The following is a 22,387-nucleotide window of genomic DNA, read 5'->3' as shown; positions in this document are numbered from 1 at the left end:
GATGCGTATCTAATGATTGCTGCGTGTCTGAAGATTGCTGCATATTATGCTTGAGTGGATCTGGTGTGTTGACCACAAAGATAGTATTATCAAGCACTCTACAGAGTATAAGGGCTGTGTGTATGGCTGCCTGTTTGTGAAGAATGCTGATTTCAATGTTGGATTCTAATTAATCTATGTATTTCTTTATGTTTTTTGCTACTATTCCTGTTGCTCCTATTACTATTGGGATGACAGTCGTCTGTGTATTCCATAGACGGCCAACTTCAGATTTCAAAAGATGATATTTACTTAATTTTTCAATTTCTTTAGCACCAATATTGTAATCTGATGGCATAGTTATATCTATTAAGAATTTTTTATTGTGATTTTTATCAACATAAATTAAATCCGGTCTATTGTGAGATACAGTGACATCAGTTTGTACAGGCATTTCCTGTGAGATCTTGGCCGTACCATTTTCTTTAACTTGCAGCTGGATTAATGTTTCCTTCCACCATTGATTATGAACTTCTATTTTATGTTTTCGGACCAGGCACCAGTAGACATACTGGGCAAGGTTATTATGACGTTTTACATAAGTCCCTGCCAGTTTTTTGCATTCTGATATAATGTGCTGCGTGGTCTTGTCTTTGGTCATGCAAAGGTGACATTTCCCATCCAGTGGCTCCTTTAATATGTCACGTTGATGTTGTCGTGTCATTACAGCCTGGTCATGTATAGCAAATATTAATGATTCAACTCTTGGGGCTATTTGTTGCTTTTTAATCCATTCAAACGCAAGCTCTCTGTCTATATTGCCCTGATCCAATACCCTTTTAGGAAATTGACTGTGTAATTGTTTGCTTCTCCATACATCATTATGCCATTTTATTATTGATTTTTTTAATTTCTTCATCTGTATGTGTATTTCCTCACGGTAAATGTAATTCACCTTCTATCAACAAGAGAGAGAATATTTTAGAATACAGTAGAGAGTCGTAAATCGGCACCCTGGTAATCGGAATCGCCGGTAATCGGCATGATTTTCAGTCGGACTGTGTCGTGCTGAATTGAACGTTTTTGATACTAAATTTACTTCTAAAGTATAATTTTCATGTTTTTATATTCTTCAATATATTTATTTTGTTTGTACAAAATAAAGAAATAATTTTTAACGATACGATAGCCTCGATTATTATTATAAAAATTTTCGTTAGGCTTAAAATCGACGAAAATTCAACACGAAGCGACACACAACAGAGAAAAATTCAACACAAAGCAACACGCAACGGAGAAAAATTTGAACATCGGACAGGTTAATATATTTTTTCGTACATAGACCATAATCGGAACAAATCCCTAATCTGAACAACCCCAGTCCCCAATTGATTCCGATCTTCGGTTCTCTACTGTATATTCTTTTATTATTGAGTATTTATCCCTACCTATATCATGCTTTACTATTACTTTAATCAGATGATCACTTTCCTCTTTTAGCTATTGGTTGTATTTAACTATTTGTGCTTTATACATGTACTCTATATTTAATAGTCCTCTCCCTCCCTGATTTACTGGCAAATACAGCCTTTCTACTTCTGCTTTTTGCTGATGTGCTTTTTTAACTGCTAGTAGCTTTCATGTTTTGAAATATATTTTCTTTAGGTCACTATTTTTATAGTTGATTATACCAAATGAGTAAAGTAAGACCAGGATAGCATACGTATTTATACGTTTTATTAGATAATGCAAGTTAAGGTGTGTGTTTAAAAGTTTTTTAATCCTTCTGAAATATTCTTTTGTTATCTGTTCCGTAATAATACTATGCAATAGAGTCGAAAATAACGCTTAAATTCAAACGTTCCAGCAAATAAAAGTATAATTTCAAAATTTGAATGTTTTCAGCCACTAATTTTATTGGCCCTCTTCAGGAAATACAAAACAGAAAAAACCGTTCTATAAATAGAATGTAGCTGCCTTGCAAATTTTTAAAAGATCGAAAACGGCTGTGACTTATCTATCATGTATGATGTATATTTTGAGTCTAGATAGTATTTCCATGCATTTGGTACATGAATGACATCTGTGTTGATGCAGGTTCCACTCTTGCTCGCCCTGTAGATCTCAACCGCTTCTAAAATTCTAATATTTTGCCGGTCGAAGACCTTGTGTAATAATTTGGCATTATTGCTGAGCTGAATGTTTTAACTGATTTTGCACAATTTGAGGCTGCTGATTCCAGATATGCAATCAGAAATTATGTATCATGTCAGTTTTTCAGTATTAACACTTATTCGTTTACACGAATTTCAGCGATATGCTGATAGTTTACAAACTTCACATAATAAAGTACTTATGACTATATTAATAATACAAAAAGTATTTTTGCATTCACAAGAGTAAGCAAAATATGTAAGTACTTAATCAGGCAAGAACTTTTTCTTCTTTGATTTTCTAGTGTGTGGAATCAGTAGTGTTCTGCTGCAAGCACCAACAATAGTTTATCATTTTTGTGTTCTGTCTGCCTTGATATCAGTGCTCAATGACCTTTATATCTGGCTGGAAGCATTTGCCTTGCTTTTCAATTACAGGACCAAGATTTGAGGGAAAGAAGTTTATGTGGCTGTGCAGGAATTGCACCTTGACACTCTTGTTTACTCCAAACCTCTGAAAAGCTGTCAACAAAGTTTCAACCAAAACCTTGTAGTTGTCTTCAGTGAAGTTGCCAAGAAAGTTTGTAACATCAGAAAATGCACAGCAAGCTGCTATTCTTTACACTGTTTATGGTGTTAAAGATAATTCAATGAAACTTGAATGAAAGGTTGCGCCTTCTGGTTTCATTGCTTGACAACACAGTCCTAATTATCACTATTTGTATTTGCAAGGACACTTGAATCTTCATTGCTTAAACTTGCAGATTTGGTGAAAGAGGGATAGTGATTTCATTGCATTCTGGGTCTTCTGGCGGAGGGTAAGTTAGGATATTGTAGGGAATGTTTTGGCTTTTCTTGAATCCTAATACATTCACCATACAAAAATAGGTCATTAATATGGTTTTGTTGCTCTTGCTACACAATTGGGATTCCAAAACTGAGGCTTTTTCTTTGACCAAAACATTAGTAAAGTGACATGTAACATTACTTTCATTTACCTTTCTCACCATTTTGTGGAGAAAGCTGACATGATTGAGAAAAATGGATACGATTTTTAGGTTCAGCACACTCAAATCACTAATAATCAATTGTTAGCCTGAAGTCAGCAAACTTGATATAGACCAGTGTTAGCTTTTAATTTTGAGTATTGGTATATATTTGAATTAAAACAAAAGATGATTTAATTTTTACTTGTAATAGGTAGTGTTATGCAGCATAAATTTGGGCAATAAAATTGTTTTTAGTTATTAACTATGGTAGAACTTTTTTAAGTTTTAATGGAAATATAATTATTTACAAATTATACATTTAATATACTAATTTTAATATTTATATTAAATAGAATTAATTTTAAAAATAACCTTTTATGTGAAAAATTTATGTATTTTCAAACATATTATTGTAGTTAGCAGCCAGATTTGTTGAAAGAAAATTAGAAGAAGCAAAACAGGAATCGGCTCAGTTACGTCAAAGGTAAAAATTATTTAAGAGTTAAATTAATATTGTAAACTGAAATCAAATATTAAATTTTGAATTTTAGCTATATTAAAATTACTTTTTAAAAATAAAACTATAAAAATTGAAAAGAAATTAGAATACATTATAATCTTGGTAATCTGACATATATGGGACTGGAACAATGACAGATTAAGGAGATTGCTTGATTATTGGAAGTAAGATAAATTCAAAGACTTAATCATTTGGGAAGAAAACACTTGTTTATTTGCATATTAGTACATTGTAGTAATCAAAAATATATTTAGAATGGGAAGAAAATATGAAAAGAAAGCAATCACACATTACTGTATTTTAGAGTTTGTAAATTAATTGCTAATCTTTTTAAAATCATTTTCAATTGTCTTCTGCTGTTTTATCATCTGAGCATGTTGCCACATTGATAGATTCCCACAAAATTTAGTGAGAAATTGAAACAATCATGGAAAATTTAGTAGAGGTTCAGTATTTTTATGAGAAATTTTGGGGGCAGATTTTTATTTTTATACAATTGTTATAAAATATTTTACCTTTTTTGATGAGCCTAACAATCTTTAATATTGTTTCATGCTTGAGTGTTCAACCTCAGGCTTAATATCTTGCCACATTTAGTGGAAAAGTAGTGGAAATGGGAGTTAGACATAATGGAAAGCTTGTTTACAACTTGTCAACACCGTCAAAAAATACCCAAGAGTCAACTAGTATTGGATTACTACATGTGTCAAACTAGTGAATAGCCAGATTACCAAGAATGTACTGTATTAACTTTTGTGGTTAAATGAAGAATAGGTACGCCCCAATTTGTAATGATTTTTTTAAAATTCACCTTTACTAAAAATAATGAAAATAAATCTCAGTCAAATATTTTCTGAAATAATATTAGAATGTATTGTGGAAAAAACTATTATTTTTTATTTTATATTAAAAATAGTAGATTTAAAGTGTGTTTTTATTTAAATATTGAATAAAACTTTGATAACCGCATCTATTCTTCTATTTAAATTCTAATAAAAAAAAAACTTATTGCTAATGATTATTAGTTTAAAATTACAAATAAATTGTGAATGTTTACCAAATATAAAATAACAAAATATTACTATAAAAACCAAAAATTTTTTATATTTATTTGTAATTTGCAACACACACGAGGAAATCAAATCTAAAATATTTTGAAGATTCATAGAATAGAAGCTGTAGATTGGTTTCAAATATTATATTTAAAATATAAGTACAGTAGACTCCCCTATAAAACGGGTTCATATAACATAGATTCGTATAACACTGCAAAAAAACTGCGATCGTGTTCTTATAACACGATAAAACATCATCGCCGACTTGTGTTGCAACAGGATTGGTCAAATCTGGACCAATAGCAGATATTGTACAAACCATTGAGTTTAAACAAGCACTGGACCTACTAAAAAACATTTATTATTCAACGGCCATAAAAATTATATTTTTATTAATGATGTCTCCAAAGTTGAGTTATTTTTCTGTGAAAAATTTGCTGATCAGGAAACACGCTCCCGCCATTCGATGAGCTGCTCCACGACAAAAACAAGCTTAAGTAATGGTGTCGTCGAACGCTGCACACTTGGTAAGTAATCCTACAATTTTTTATTTATAGCATAGTTTATATGGATTATTCCCAAAAACTTATACATGATTTGGAAATTTTGAGTCAAATTAGTCTAAAATCGATTAATTTTATGGAAGAAAACCTTTCAAACAGCCGTAGCTTCTAAACTGCACAAGTGCCGGAGTGTGATTGGCTCATGTATTTAAGCTCCTACAACACGGATTCACATAACACGGAACGTATCTACCATGTTATGGGGGGGTCTACTGTACATTAAATATTGACAGATCAGTAATTCAAAAAATTTTGAATATTTGTAGTATCATATAAAAATGAAATGTTTCGAACTGATAATTTTTCAAACTAGATTAATTAATTAATATTCATTTTATTTTTAAAAATACAAACTACATCAATAATTTTCTATTATATGACTTTTTTAATATGTATTTTTATTTTAGATTGACTTTACTGGAAAGAGAACAGGAAAATTGGACAAAATCTCAAATTGATGGTGTAGTTCGACCTGTGCCAAAACGTAATATAAGTATTTTAAAATTAATAATAGTTACTATAAGATCAAGTAATTTAAAAATTTTTTGTATAATTAAATGAAACGTTGTGTAATATACAGTATTACAGTAAACGGTGGTCCTGACTTAGAACCTTGGGCATCCCTTAGTGATAGCAGAGCGATGGAGGACCTTACCCTTTTCCACAGCTAGGGCAGACCTCTCTGTGAGATAACTCTTTAGTAGGTTAAAAGTGTTGACTGGGCAGAGGCACCTGTGGGAGTGGCCAAGATTGCCGGCCACCAGGCATGGTCGAAAGCCCCCTTAAAGTTAATACTGATCATGATTGTGTGTTTACCCATTTTCTTTGCCTTCTGGACATAAGAGATGACATTATCCAGGGCATGGTGAGTGGCCTTTCCTCTCACAAATCCATATTGGTTAGGGTTGAGAAAGTTGTTAACATTTAGGTGGTGGAGGATCCTTTCAGCCATTAAGGCATCCAACACCTACCCAACCACTGAGAGGAGTGAGATGGGTCAGTAGTCAACCGCAGCAGAGGGAGGAGAATCCTTGTCTTTCGGGATTAGCTTTATTGAGGCCTCTTTTCATTTTTTAGGAAAGTATCTACAGTTGTAGCACTTGTTAAATAGGACAAGGAAGGTGGTGGGGATGGCCGCATAAGCATACTGGGCCATCCTCCAGTCTATGAGTCTGAATCTGGCACCTTCTGTTTCTTAATATTGTTGAATTTCCACATAACTTCTTGAGTGGTAAAAGGCCTATCATATTCTGTAGATAGGGTATTTATACTCTGATTCCTGATCTCTCTGTGATATTCTGTGTCAGTAATCTGATAAACAAGAAGATGGATATACAGTATAATAATTTATTAAAATCAACTCTATACAGACGTTTACTGAATTTTAGTAATTTTTACTAAATTGTTTTTATCTTACACTTCTTCCTTTTGAGGAAGAAGTGCCTCTGGCCATGTGTTTTCAAGCTGTGACTATAAAAGAAGCAACATGGACAGTTTATTCTAATATATTCCAAACACATCTTTAACACCAGCATAAATTTATTTATGGTAAGTGATTTCAGCCATATTGAATGGTCTTCAGGCTTTGATGTTATTAAAAAGTAACATCAAAGTTCCAACTGAAAATAGAACAAGAATCATTTAAATTTAAAAATTCAGCAACGAGTTGTGTAACTTTCCTGGCTGTTAAAAAAATAACTTTTATAACTTTTACAGTATATTATTAATTATTATAAAATGGCAAATGGCTTAATTTTGAGTGTATGGATGAGTTTAATAAAAAATTATAAATGCTAATAATGAATAACATCATCTCTTCATTAAGTTTGATTCCTCTCAAGATATGACACGTGACACCTCTTTATCTCCTCACCCCCTTGACCTTTAACTACCAAAATTTAATATCATCAATGTCTCTTATACACAAGCTACCATGCCAAATTTTATTTCTTTATCAGTACCCCCATCCTGAGATATTAAATGAAATAGACGCCAACACACAGAGAGAGAATTTCTCTAATTTTTTTTTACTTTTTGGTTCAAAATGTCTCAAAATATGGAGATTTGCAAAAAACTCAGAGGGTCAAATTTGACATAATTCCAATACTTTTTTGGCTGTTATGTATGCATAACAAGGGAAAGTAAAAATCAACACAACAGATTTAAAATAAATGGAAAATTCTTTACCTATTGGTTACATTTAAAAACTATTCTTCAGAATGATTCATATCACTTTAAAATTACAAAATTGTATAAACAAAACCACAATAAAAAAGATATAACAAAACAAACAAGAGAGGCACTAATAATTGTGGAATTTCATAGTAAGATCTTTGTGTGTAAGAAAATATCTTAATATCCTTAAAGTGTATAGATTTGCTATTCTTCGACAATTTATAAATTTCTAATTCCTCCAATTGTCTAAGATCTGTAGCATCTTGTACCACTCATAATTTTAGCTTCTTGAAGCTGCACCTCTACCAACTGGTCCATAACATATGCTGCTAATACCTTTACAGGCTGTCCTTTCTTTATTGAGGTGTCATGCTTCCAAATCCTTGTTCTAAGGATATGAAAGCATGATTCCTCAATGAGGAGTGTGACATGACTTAATGTTTTCCCGCTACTTACTGATTCTATGATCTTTTACAAGAACAGAATATACACCTGTCAAGTGAATTGGGTCAGATGGATCCTTATCATTCCCAAGCAGCTTGTACACAGTCAGATTCCACCTATAATAGAGACATCTTATTGCTCCATTTGCTCTAGCAATCTCATGTAAGCTATTTAAATACCTCTTATAAACGACAACTCTATCTGTCCTCATATACACCCTTATGCTTCTTGTTAAAGTTGCTATTCTGACATTGCTCACTTACACAATCAATGGTTCTATGGATATAACTGTTCTCTCACAATCTTTGGTTAATGTTACCTATGGTTCCAAAATGGCAGCTCGTCTCTGATTCAAGGAAACAGAAGAAAGAAAACAGTGAGGACTCACGTTCTAACCTAACCTAACCTATTCTAATAATTTGGTTGGTAGTAATTATGGTAATTTATTAGAATAGGTCAGGTTAGGTTAGAACGTGTGTCCTCACTGTTTTCTTTCTTGTGTTTCCTTGAATCAGAGACGAGCCGCCATTTTGGAACCATAGGTAACATTAACCCAATCTTTATATAGAATTTTTTTCCAATCTATCCCAGATATTTGAACACACTTCTAAGAATGTAAATGCCATTAATTTGAGATGATGGGATTGTGACAAGCTTGGAATGAATAAAGGATAGTAGCTTTCTAGGCTTTGTAGATTTGTGCTGGTGTGCTGGTGTATACTTGGAATATATTGTCATAGTATAACTGGTTATTATTTCAGTATCATTCAGCTTAATGCAACGTGTGAATATCCTATGCAATCTCAACAATACAGAAAATTGTTTGGCAAAAAATGGCTTGCCTGTCTGGAGAGTCTAGCAAATTAGATTCCCTCACAGTTATGTACAACATGATAAGAGTTGATAATATATCCTATGTTATCAATTTGGCTATTGTATTTTGTAGGTAAATCTAGCTAAAGTTCTTTTTGATTTGCATTGTTATAAAAAATTGTTTTCTGTTAGTCAAGAAATTTAAAATTACAGTACAATTTTTTAGAAAAATTTGTCTGAGTTATAAGAAGTCCAAGTTGAGGGCGTTTACTGTATATGAATATTTTAAATGATTTTACTAATATTTTATTTAATAATATATGAATAATGTATATTTATTTCAACATAAATTATTAAATAAAATATTTTATTTGTATTCATAAACAAGAAGTTATTATTTGAAAATAAAGGAAAAGTTATTAATTTTTAATTGATTAATCAAAACTATTTTATCTGAAATATAGTTTATTCATAAATTCTTAACATATTAAAAAATAATCAAGAATAGAAAATAAAATAATTAAAAAACAAGAGTTTAATTGTTTTAGTATGTAATACAAATATAAAAAACTTATCTCTAATTAATTAAAAATCATTAATTATTATTTAACATATCATATTGATTCCTTTCTGTAGGGTACCTGGACCCTAATGGGGAGGTACCATTTGCTTCAAAGCCAAATATCTCTCAGCAGTTGGATTCTGTAGAAATGTCCAATAGTTCCGTTCCTCGTTTGCCCTCTCATGATATGCTTGAACTAAATAAAATGCCATCTACCGAAAATCCAATGCTTCTTCCAGTGGATCGTCCATTACCGCCACCACCTCCTATGATGAAGTTTATGGATCCTCGTTTTCCTTTACCACCTTTGCCTCCGTTTTTGCCACATCCACCTCCATTTAATGAACGTTTGCCACCGCCACCGCCAGCTCCACCATCTTATTTAGATCCATGGAGATTTCCACCACCACCTGTACCCCCAATGCATAGACGTATGTCACCACCTGATTTTGATAGATCTCGTTTATCAGCAACACCGCAAGACTCAATGTCACCACCACCTTATGATAGAGAGATGGACAAGCATTCTATAACATCAAGAGACACTGTTGATCGTCATCTTCTTTCGGATAGATCTTCACCTCCAATGCATCGTGATCCTAGTTCTCGAGATTCACATAATTCATCACCTCCTCGTATGTTACCTCGATTTCACGACAATCCACCACCTAATCCATATGGTGGTTATCCTCCTCCACCACCAATTATGTCCTCACGTTTTCCATCATCATCATTACGTAGAAGAGATCCACCAAATTTTCCCCTAAATGTGCCATTAGATCAAAGATCAGGTGAGTAAAATAATATATATTTATTTACATACATGTAGAATGATGCCAAACATGAAGTGTTTTTCATTCATTTCTTTAAAAAAAATCTTAGTTCAATTATCTTCATTTTGTTTCACAGTAACATTAAAATAAATTTTTTAATTATAAAGTATAAATTTAAATTTTGTATTATGAAAAGGATTAATTATTCTATGGAAAAATCAACCTCCAGTGAGCAGTTAGAAAAAATAAGAAAGAAAGAAGAAAATTTTATTATGTATGAAAATTAGCTATATGTTGAGTCTACTTCTCAATGGAATCACGCTGTAAATTCAGGCATTTGTCATAGCATAGGATTAGTTTCTATATTCCTTATCAAAGAAAGTTGCAGCCAGCAGCTGAGTCAGTTATTTACACCATACATCAGTTTCTCATTTGTGTGAAAATGCTGCAATCTTAGATAAACTTTCATCTATGGGAAAAGATGAAAATTGCTGTGGATGAGGTCTGGGCTATACAGTTGGTGTAGGAACAGGCTCCAATGAAACTGCAGTGGAAAGTGTTTTATACAAGTAACTGTGTGTATGTGCATGCATTGTCATGCAGAAACACAACACCCCAATATGAACATTCTGTTTTGTTTGAATGGTTCTACACAACTTTTTCAGTTTCACAGTACATCTGTGAAGTTATCTCCCAGGCAGTAACTTTCTTTGATGATGAGATAGAAACTCATCCCATGTTATGACAAGTGCCTGAATTTACAGTGATTACATCAAGGAGCTTCAACATGTACACAATAAAGTTTTCTTCTTCTTCTCTTATTTTATTATGTAACTGTTCAACAGAGATTGATTTCTGAATTGACCTTGTATTTTAAATACCAAAGACTAGGGTGGTTGTTTCAATTTTCATATAATAAATCTCTATTTTTCCTTTTTAACTGTATTAATAAAAATATTTACCTCAGTATTTTAATAACTTCAGTGAAGTTTATTTGGATTATTTTTCAGATTTTTTAATTATTATTATTAAATGTATATTATAAAAAATTAGAATTGTAATGTTGTTTGATTCAAAATTTCTGCAACAATTCATTGTCATTTTTTGAGTGTGTGCGCATGTTTTACATATGCATATGCTTTCTATGGAACAAGCTTGCATCGATTTTGACAAAATAATAAATTTTAATTGTACTAGCATATGTATTTTGAATAACTTTACTTAAAATTTAAGTTATTATTAATTTCAAATAATCAAACCTTTCAGTAACTGTTTTGAAAGTTAATAAATAATGCAATTAAAATAACATTGTTTATTTTAAATAAATTTTCAATTATAAACATGAAAAATTTATTTCGTTTGTTTTGATTAAAATAAGAACAATCTTTTCTATAAGAAATTATTCAGATTTTTACTTTTAACTAAAATTTGTTTTATTTTATATAATTTTTTTCATCAAATAATATTGATAGATTATTTACTGTTTAGCAAATGATTACAGTTTTATATATAAAACAGATTGTACAAGATATTTTTTACAATATCCTATACAAACAATTTATTTTATGTACAGGGTGAACCAAAAGTAGGTGGAAAGTAAATGATAACATTTATTGAGATTAATATGCAATTACATTGTGTGATCGGTTAACGAACGTAATCCATTCCAAGACTTTGTTTGCTATCCGAATTGTTTGTTAAACCAATTATCGATTTACCATAGGTTTTTATGGGAATTTGATTAATTTGTTCTGGAGACCCCAAAAAATAAAAAAATATATACTTTCTTACTACGTTTATTTATATGTAATAATAAAAATACTTATATATACAGTCTTGCGTTTTTATTAGTTATGTTTTTTTCCGTTTGTGGGGTTAAAGAATCTATCTAATGTCAATTGCTTTTCTCTCTTCTTCAGGATTTTCAGAAGTAATTAATAGCATTGTAATTGTAGAGATCCCCAAGCCTATTAACCTCAACCTGGTTTGTATGCCATTCTAAGACTGTTGATCTGACCTCCCCCACTTCTTCAAAAGACCTTTAATTAAAAGCAGATGTCGGCATTAATCCTCTTTTTCATAATAAAACATATCTTGCCGAGTTTCTTGGTGTCTTCATTCAAGAGTTCTTGGCATTCTTCTGTCGTCAGATCCGTTTCAAGTTCCATTATGAGCTCTTCAATGTTCTTTATTTCTCAGATGTAATTTTTGTTACTCCTTTAGCTGCTTGAGTCTTCTTGATTGTATATTATCTATCTTAGATGAGATTGAACTGCGGCCTACTGTAGACCTGTTCGAGCCATACTACCCAGCAACATCAGGCATCTGCCCACTCTCTACCTTTACTATTATACTCTCACCTTTCAAAAATAAAAACAGATACATAATGTAAAGAGTGCCCACCCAACAGTCTTGCAAATACTATAAAAAAATTGTTTCTGTCAGAAAAATAAAAGGCTGGAATTACAGGGGAGAGTTACAAAGTTCAGAGGAATACTATCCGATCAGTATATACCAGGTTGTCAACATCTCCCGCACTCCGAAAAGTTTCGAATTGTTGCCTGAAAACAAGGGAAGACCAATCGGTATTTATTATTTTATGTCACTTCTTCTTGTGTCTGTTCTGTGAGGTGTTCGTTGTCTGAACATAAAAATCTTTTGCAAAAGTGTTCGTTATCCGATTTGTTCGTTAACCAATCACCCACTGTATATGTACTAATACAATACAATACAATTTTATCAATGCAGGTGCTCAAACTGCTGTCCATTGCAATTTGCACAGCTTTGAAGTCTATATTTCACCATTTCGTGCTTTGACAAACATTTTTGCATGAGTATCTTTGTGTATTAATTTCTTGAAATGTATCTCTGATGTAATTATTCAATCGTAACCATAACCAAGTTAAATATACACCATTGTTATAGTATAATTCTAACACAAACCCTATTCTACCTAATGTCCACCTACTTTTGGTTCACCCTGTATAATGTTTTATACAATATATAAATTAATGATGTGATTATTTACACAATATTATTTTATAACGTCATCTTGCATACTGGAGATAATAGTAATAGTTGTCAGTTTTGTAAGATGAATTTATAAGAAGAGTGAGATAAGTAAATAATGTTTACTTATTCTTTATTCAATTGGTTTTTTTTTAAATGATAAGTTGAGTTACTTGCTTGAAATTATTGAAAAATATTAAAAATTATTTAAAGAATTAAATTGAAAATTATATTGTTATCATTAGAATCATTATGCAATACCAGGATAAGCATCATTAATAGTAAGAACTCAAAACTTCCTCTATCGTAATTAGCAGAAAATAAAATCTGATTAAACTGTAAAAACTATTGAGAGCATTCTGGAATATTATTAAATTTCACATATAATAGATGAGGCTAGACCCATAACACAGAGGCCAGGTGATAAGAGATGAGGCCTGACATATTTAGGACAGATCATCCCTCAAAAATTCTCAAAATTGCTTGCCTGGATTCACTCTTGCATCTCCAGAATGGTTGGATAATGACTTAATCATCTCAGCCATCCAGTTATCTAAATTTAGATGTTAGACATGTTTTGTAACTTATGTAGAAAAATAGAAAATCAAGAATATAACAGACTGAAAAAATTATGATATCGGGTATTCTTTACTAAGTATTAGAGAATGTACTTAATAATGTATTTGTGTTTATTAGTAATTGCAACAAAATTATTTTTGTACAGATAAATTGACATTCTGATAGTTATCTTAGTTGATTTGATTCCGTTCTTCAATGAGATTTGTCTTCTTCGGTTATCATTGATGATGGATTCAAAGTTCTAATGATCAGTCTGACAATTGGTGCTCAAGACAGAACCTACAGCTCATAGCATGCTATTTGAACCATTCTTGAACTAGATGTATTTTGTATGGTAGCATTTACATCTTGAAGTCGACCGACCCTCTTTGTTGCATAATAAATTTACATCAATATTTGTACAATTGGCAATAATGCAGCTGTCAAAGCCATCCAAAATGATAAGTGACATCATACTATGGAGTAGAAAAACAATTCAAAACAATTACACTGCTACTTGTCATATTTGGAAAGATGCAGATAAAATCCTATGCTTGAAAAGATGCCATATTGGCATTTAATCATCAGTCATAGCATAAAATTTGATTCATAAAATTGCATTACATGTTTTCATTGATTATTGGAGTTGTTCTATTGTGTATTATACTACTGAATGTATATATTCTTTACACATAGACAAAAAATTTTCAGATGCAACAGACATTTGTGAACCTGTTAATTGTAGCTCTCTGTATACTTTGACAATTGGGTATGGGTTTTTCTAATACATATTTGAAAATGTTGGTTATTTGCTGTAATGTGGCTTGTCTATTTTTACAATTTACAATCCAAATACAACAGCAGTTTGTCATTCAGCACCTTCATTCCTAACAGCCACAATGATCCTTTGTATTTGTTTTCTTTGCTACAAGTAGTCTTTATTTATGTTTGGCAATGTACAACAATAGTGATTGTTTTGCTGGATAGTAGAAGTTCTTTATTCATACATTTTGCATGTTTACTGTTTAGTTTTTGAAACCATTTTTTATATTTACAAGAGTAAAATTTGCTTATTTATAGAAAGTTAACAGAAATAATGCAACAATACATAAAAAGATATATAAATGATTTTTAATGCTTTTATCTTAAATAAGTTTTACTACAATTCTTGTTATTGCCTGTCAGATAGCACTATAATGCTATTTGTAATTCTTTGAATTATAATTGCTTATGTACTATTGCAGATAGTAAAGATCCTGTTTTATATGAATAGGCATTGTAAATGTCAGTATTATGTTTTAGTTAGCTTTTCTTTTACATTTAAATGCCAACAATGTCACCTTAACAAAAAGACTTTAGTGGAAAAATCTCAAAATTGCAAAAGCAAGTGATGTCCACGGAGACAAAAAATGCTAGATTATTTGAAGGAAAAAGAATCAATAGCAATGGTTGTTTGCATTTTTGTCATAAAAAGATCTATATCAGATAGATAAAGATAAAAAGATTTGAAATGCAATAGAATTTTTTCCCTCCAAGGAGCAAAAATTGTGAAGGTTTTCAGAGATTCAACTATTAAAAAAACTTTAAACATCTGAACTGAAGATCATTCACAGAAGAATGTTTCTTTGAGTTGACCCTATTATTTGTGAAAAGGTAAAGTACCTGTTTGACTGTTTTTAGTACAAATACTACTCAAGATCAGTTATGTTTAAAATCGTTTGATCTACTGGATTTGAAAAGGTTAATAAAAGGAATGTTCTGTATAATGTAAAAATTGTAGTTGAGGAGTTTGTAAATTAAGAATGGAATTAAAGGATGCAAGTTGTGTCTGCACTAGATAACTTGCATTCCAGCATTTCTGAACTTCCAAAGAAAGATAAAACAGACAAATATTAGAATCTTTTGCAAATTATAATGATTATTTTTAACTTTTATTTTGAAATACAATAAATTTTATGAAAATGTGTTTTTGTTTTCTTATCTTGTATTTTTTTAAATTCTCTAATCTATTTTTCAACTTATTTCTCTCTTCTAAATTCATGATTTCCTATTGCGCCAGTATCACAGAACATAACTCCTGTGAATGTAGAGCTTATACTCTAGTCGACACTGAATATTCAGCCATTTAAAAAATATCTCAATGAAACTGCTTGTAATAAGGTTTTTTCCGAATAAGAGTTCATCCCATTTTCAAGATCATTTTATGGTCAGTGGAGACAGTTTCAGAAAAAATGTTTGAGACAAAATTACCTTATATTTTTAAATTTAATCTGAATGTAAATTATAAAATACTGTATTTCATTTTAAAAATTTGACTTCTGCCTGGATAGCCCATTTCTGGCTAGCATCAGAAGTTGAAAAATATCACCATTCCGATAGAGTGTACCTGATTTAGTTATCTAAATTTTTAGGACTTCTGATGAAACTAACTACCCTTTATTTTAAAAGGAGTGTGTGGGTGGTCTGTGTCAACATATATAACTTATTTAATCATTTATTTAATACAGTAGCCCCTCATTATATCGCACTTGTCTGGAGACAGTTCAGAAATAATGAAATCTTTCCCATACACATTTTGCAGTGAATTCGAAATTACACACCTTTACGTGAATTGGCGGTATTGCAATTTTGAATTCACAGAAACTTGTAAATGAGGAGACGGTACTTAAAGCCAATAAATAAGCAACGTTTAATATCGAAAGGAAACATAAATAATATCCATAACAAACTGTACGGTGATTGTATGAATATGGTGATTTATTCATATTTGAATGTATTTTTTTTATCAACATAATATATGTGATCTCTAATCTTGAACACTTTTTAGTATTTGTGGATAGTACTTGTTTGTCTGTACTAAATATATTAAATGCCATAAATATCTTTTGCACAAAAAATTACAGAGGTTTAATGATCATAACAACATAATGAGGATTAAAAATCAATAGTGCAGATTCAGTAGTATCATATTGCTTGAACGGAATATACAGAATAAACGTGTAGGTGCGATGATAATTGTCGATCATATGGAAAAATAACACATTATCATCATTTTTACTAGTACTGCAATGTAAATCAACACCTACATAGTTTCAGTGTTACTTTATTTATCCATTTTGAATTTAATTTTAAAACTACAGGTAATAATAATTAGAACTTGCATCTAAATAAAAAGTTCTTTTGCTAATTGATTTATTTTATAATAAAAATAATAATAATAATAAATTTAATTGACGTGATTTGATAAGGAAGTAAAATTAGGAAATTTGAAAATTGAGAAAATTTTTAAAGTAAAAAATATTTATATTTAGTTAATTAAGTAAACTGAAAAACTGTTGCAGCTACAGATTTAAGTAATTTTATGTAAGTGATGATCCTTAAATTGCCGACGAAATTATGCGAGACACGTATCACAAAATACATTCCTCTGGCATACAGTGTAAATGATATAACTGCTGATTCAGATTGCAATAATAATGTTGAATGATTATTATGTATTTAAAATGCTAATTATTACTTTAAAATTTCATGTTGTAATGAACATATTCACAAATCATAAACTTATATTTAAAATATTATTTAATAAAACTTTTCCACTTTGGATGAAATATTTTCTGTTGTAATTGTTAATATATTGATTAAAATTTATTATGTGTATTCAATAATAAATCAAAATTAATTTATACTTTTCACAAACCATATAAGTTTATCAGATGAATGTAGTAAACAATCAAGAATTTTAGATTTAATGATTAATAAGACTTTGATAAAATAAAAAATAAAATACCGTATTTTACAGACTATAAGACGCACTTTTTTCTTCGAAAAATTGCCTCCAAAATTCAGGTGCGTCTTATAGTCCGTAGCATCTTATAGGTATTTTTTAAAAAAAATTGCTTAAAAATTAAGGTGCGTCTTATAGTCCGTATTTTACGGACTATAAGACGGTAAATGTTCTTAGCCATTATTTAAATATATACAGGCCACTAAAATAATAAGCCTTTTGAAGAAATTAATTACTTTATTCTGTTATATATAGTGTTTTGATAAACGTATGCTCTGTATACTCAACATACACATGTTTATTTGGTTTTCTTCCTGCTTATTATAGGTAATGTCTTATTTCATATATAAAGTAGCACTTTTTTTTAACATGAAAAATTTCTTAGACACCATTTCTTTCTAATTATTTATTATAGCCACTCCTCTCTTAAGCACTTACCTGTTTAACAACTGCTCCAACTTACAACTAGGGGCCGTATTCTGGTCATCAGTCTCTGGTCTCTCGTCTCTCACAAGCCGGTCGCTGATTGGCTAATCCAAATGATTAGCCAATCAGCGACCGGCTTGTAAGAGACGAAAGACCAGAGACGGTGACCAGAATACGGCTCCAGCCCTTCAGCATGGGAAACATGGAAATTTCTTGATCCTTCATTTATTTTATTCAAAATAATTTTGCTAGATTTCTTTCTACAAAATATTTAGGTTTGTCGAAACTTGTTATTATGCTCACAGTTTGTTACATTAGACAATTTCACAGAATTTAATGTTATAAATGATAGAATTCTGCATGTACAGGAAATCCTCGTTAGTTAAAAATTCAAGGGACGAAATAATCATGACTTTGAATTATTAAGATTCAAATTATCTGAGATTCACTTATATTACTGTACAATATATCAAATGCCATGTAACTGGCATAATTTATTAAGCAAATTGGATACAGCTACTGTGTACAGAACACTATTTTTGTTAATTAATAATAATATAAATAAACTGCAGGTGACCAATGAGAACCTTACAAGTTGCCAGTTAGGTTTTATGAAAAAAGTAAAGCAGAATTCTCAAAATGTAGCCAGAAAAGTAATAAGTTGCCCAAATCTAGTAGCCTATAGCCCTACAAATATCTCCTGTGCTACTTGTAGTTCAATCTTGCCCAGCTGTATTTTATGAGATAAGAGAAAAAAAGGCTATTTCATGGGTAAGGTGACACCAGAAAATGTGTTACTGTAAAAACAAAGCCATGTTGACCAGGTTAGAGTTGTTCTTGGTCTATTGTTCTCTTACAGTACGGAAGCACTTTGATTTAATGAATGAGTTAACATACGCATATCACAGTTTTGACAGAATTTTCACTTCAAATTTTGAAGTAGCTTTATTTCAAACTAACCAAATTCCTTAACATGTAAATCTCTATATCCCCGGCCGGGACAAAAGGACAGTTACGAAAAGGATTTCGAACTATCGGAGTTTGAATTAACAAGGATTTCCTGTTTTTACAGTTTGCAGTTGTAATATAAACAGCTTACACGTTAGAAATAAATGGTTATTAAACATGACAAGGACACCTCTATATATCTTGTATATTAATATATGTATAAACTCAAACTGGTTAAATGGGAACGTGTATAGACAACTTAATATAGTAAGAAAACATAATGAAAATATTGTATTCAATGTTGCAACTTTTTTAAAAATTACAAATCATTAAATAAATCTGATCATCATCATAAATCGAATTGCCATTCTATAATATCTTGCTCGTCTTTTCTATTGTATCGAGTTTGTTTTGCTAGACATTTTTATTTGTAGGTAGATGATAATTTTTGTGACGACAACTTAATTTCCTACATAATTTCTTTGTCAAAAAAAAATTATATATAATTTCTTATAAACATAATAAAAAGAAGGTAATTTAAAACAGTGGAACTTAGTAAAACTTCCATATTAATCAATAACTAAGAAGGAAAATTGATTCCTTCTCAGAACTTGCTGTTTAAAAAAAAAAAAACTAAATTCTTTTAAACCGTTAGGTCCATCAGTGTCTTGCAGTTTTCGTAAATAGAAAAAAGTAAGAAGAAAATTAAAAATCAATTAATAAAAATATTTAAATATATAATAATTTTTAAACTCAATTTATAATATAGTACTTCAAATTTTACATTTTAACTAGAATATCAGTTGATGTCTTGTTTCTTAATTAGTTTTTGTTTATGAAAATTGTAAAACCCTGAAGGTGTTCCAATATATTGGAAAAAAGAATAGTGAATTCTATATTTTAACAATATATAATTATTAAAGTAAAAAGGAAAAACACTTCATGAATAGAAAGCTTAATGTTAACTTGAAATAATTTTTGAGAACGTACCGTTAATATTTATTCAGAAAAATCTCAGTTCGCACGGCTACATACGTTTTGGGTGCGAAAATCAGAAGGTTCGGAAAGCACTCCATCTTCTATTGATTTGGAGAATAATGAGGTATCTAATAATCTAAATAGGAACATTGGGTAATTTGTTCTTTTATATCGGAAGAAATCATATATAGTAGATTTAGCAATTTATGTTCCAGATTATGGTAATAACGCATTAATTATTTGATTATAGAAACAGTAGTTATATAAAAATATATTTTGTGATCTAATAAATCTTCTTGAGCAACTAAATTTATAATGTCTTAGATTAAAAAATATATATACATATAAACTGACTATGAAAATTCTGTGTAAAAAAGCTAAATAGAGTATGTATAAAGAAAAGCATAAAATATCTTGTAACTCTTCTGTTTTTTGGATTACAATAATTACTGAGGGTAGGACTAATGATTCCATTGACAGAAAAAGTTACACACATTCAGAATTGTCTGATTACTGCATTTTGTGAAACCAAATGAGATGGCAGTTGCAACATCTGTGGGCAAATGTGCTGCTGGATAGCATGTGATGATGCATGCTGTATCCAGGCAAGAGGCCATACAAAGTAGTAAAGATTCCTTTAAATTATACTATTGTCATTATGTTTGTACTGATAAAGTTTCATTCAATTCTAATGTCTCCTCTTTGGTCGTAACTTTTTTGTCAGTGAACATATTTGTACATTTAAAAGTATTATATAGAAAAAAGAAAAAGTATTTTTAATATTTTTTTCTTTTTTCTATCAGTATATAATACTTTTAACGGTATAACATCTAAACTTCTGCATGGCACTTGCATATATGTATATATCATTTTCCCATATAACTTTGATGCAAGTAGTTTTCTGTAAAATAACTCTGCCGTGTTTATACGAATATATTTTTCGATAATGGTAATGTAATTAATTTAATAATAATCTATATTTGATTTACAAATAACATTCGCTTGCATTATTTTAAGTAATTCTGAACGAAAGCTAATTATTATCTACATCTAATTCTAGATTATTAAACATTATAATTTTTAATGTTTAAGTAAGATTTAAGATATTTGAATTCTTTTTATACATAAATATGATTTTGAAATCAATTCAAATTACGGGATTATTACGTTGAATTAACTGAAGGAAATATTTGGATTACCAGATTATTATTTTTAATGATCTATGATTAAAATTAAATGTTGTTCATTAAAATAATGAACAGCATTTACATGTTTCCAATTCTATATCCTTTGTTAAATTTCATTCGTATTTATTAAAATAGTGTTTTATATGTATATATTATGATAATTGATTTCTTCTCGAGAAGATTCCTTGATCATAAATATATTTTTCCTTTTTTTTTCCTTTAATTCATTAAATTATTACTGTTATTTTGTGCTTCATTGGCATAAAATTTTCGGCACGTTATAAAAGATTTAAATATTGTATTTACCTAAAACTGTAAATTTTATATATTTTAAAATGTTTTAATTTTTTTTAAAATCTTTTAACAGTAGACCATAGAGGCGGAGATCCAGTGACAAGCTCTCCTAGACATTTCCGCGAACGTACTCCTCCCAATACAAAATCCAATACAACTGCCGTATAATAATATGAACATCTAGATTTTTTAATTCTTTGGTGCCTGTTTATATTTTCTCCGATTAAATTTACGTTCAGAAATTCTTCGCATAATAATTTTTAATTAAGTCATCCACGAAAAGTATCTATATGATTTTAAATTCTTACATTTCCCGACTTCTCAAAAGACTCATTATGCAAAGGATGAAAATTGTAATTTAAAAAAAAAAATAATAATAATAAATGGATTGTTTGAAATCTAATTGCAAAGGCAAAGTAACAGGAATGAAGCCAAACAGAATAAAAGGGAACATTGTGATTATTGTTAACTACTGTACAATAAATGAAAAGGTTCCCTTTTATCATTCCTGTTGATTTTCTTAATGTGCATTATTTAAAAATAGTGAAATATGTGCCTGTGATTTTTTTGACAGCAACAAGATTTCATGCAGGGAATATTTTTCACTTCTGCTGTATTTATAAAAACAAAAAAAAAAAATAAATATATAAAGTATAAATGAAATGAAAACTATGCTTTATGTACAAAAATATATTGATGTAGAAAAGGTTTCTTAGAATGTAAAGAAATGTAAATTGTGAATTTAAATATATATAAATATAGATTATAAAACCAATAATACATGGTAAATAATGTGATTTGTAAATATTTAAAATAAAAAAATAAAAACAAATGCAGTTGCGAGTTTAGATTAATTATCAATAATATACATAATTTCCATTATATTTTATCTAATCTAATTTAAAAAAGATGATCAAAATTTAAAAACAAAAACGTGACTTAAAATAATAATAATAATATTCAGTAATTAAATAAATAATTATTTTCAATTTGCTGTGTTTTTAGAAAATTATTAAAATTTACAAGGAAAAAAAAAAAAACAGACTTATATTTTGAAAATATAATAAGATACAGAACAGACAGATCTAATACAATTAATTATATAAATCAGTTTTTTTAAGTAAATTCTGAAGTAGTTTATAAAACGAATACAAGAATTTTGAATTAAAAATTAATG

General features: G+C 29.8%; 1 protein-coding gene across 2 annotated transcripts in view; it reads left to right on the top strand.

The window, feature by feature from the left end:
• Positions 1-22,042, top strand: part of Tango1 (transport and golgi organization 1) — a 69,242-nt gene extending 47,200 nt beyond the window's left edge. For both annotated transcript variants that reach the window (XM_067287809.1, XM_067287808.1), the window contains 4 exons: positions 3,538-3,605; positions 5,667-5,743; positions 9,328-10,044; positions 21,284-22,042. In XM_067287809.1, the coding sequence (XP_067143910.1) occupies positions 3,538-3,605; positions 5,667-5,743; positions 9,328-10,044; positions 21,284-21,378 (957 nt within the window). In that variant the 3' untranslated portion in view covers positions 21,379-22,042. The remainder of the gene's footprint in view (positions 1-3,537; positions 3,606-5,666; positions 5,744-9,327; positions 10,045-21,283) is intronic.
• Positions 22,043-22,387: the final 345 nt, after the last annotated feature.

The sequence above is a fragment of the Centruroides vittatus genome, unplaced genomic scaffold (assembly GCF_030686945.1).
Source record: "Centruroides vittatus isolate TY-2023 unplaced genomic scaffold, ASM3068694v2 scaffold_712, whole genome shotgun sequence".
Lineage (NCBI taxonomy): Eukaryota > Metazoa > Arthropoda > Arachnida > Scorpiones > Buthidae > Centruroides > Centruroides vittatus.
The sequence above is the reverse complement of the archived record's forward strand: the minus strand, read 5'-3'. Positions and strand labels throughout refer to the sequence as shown.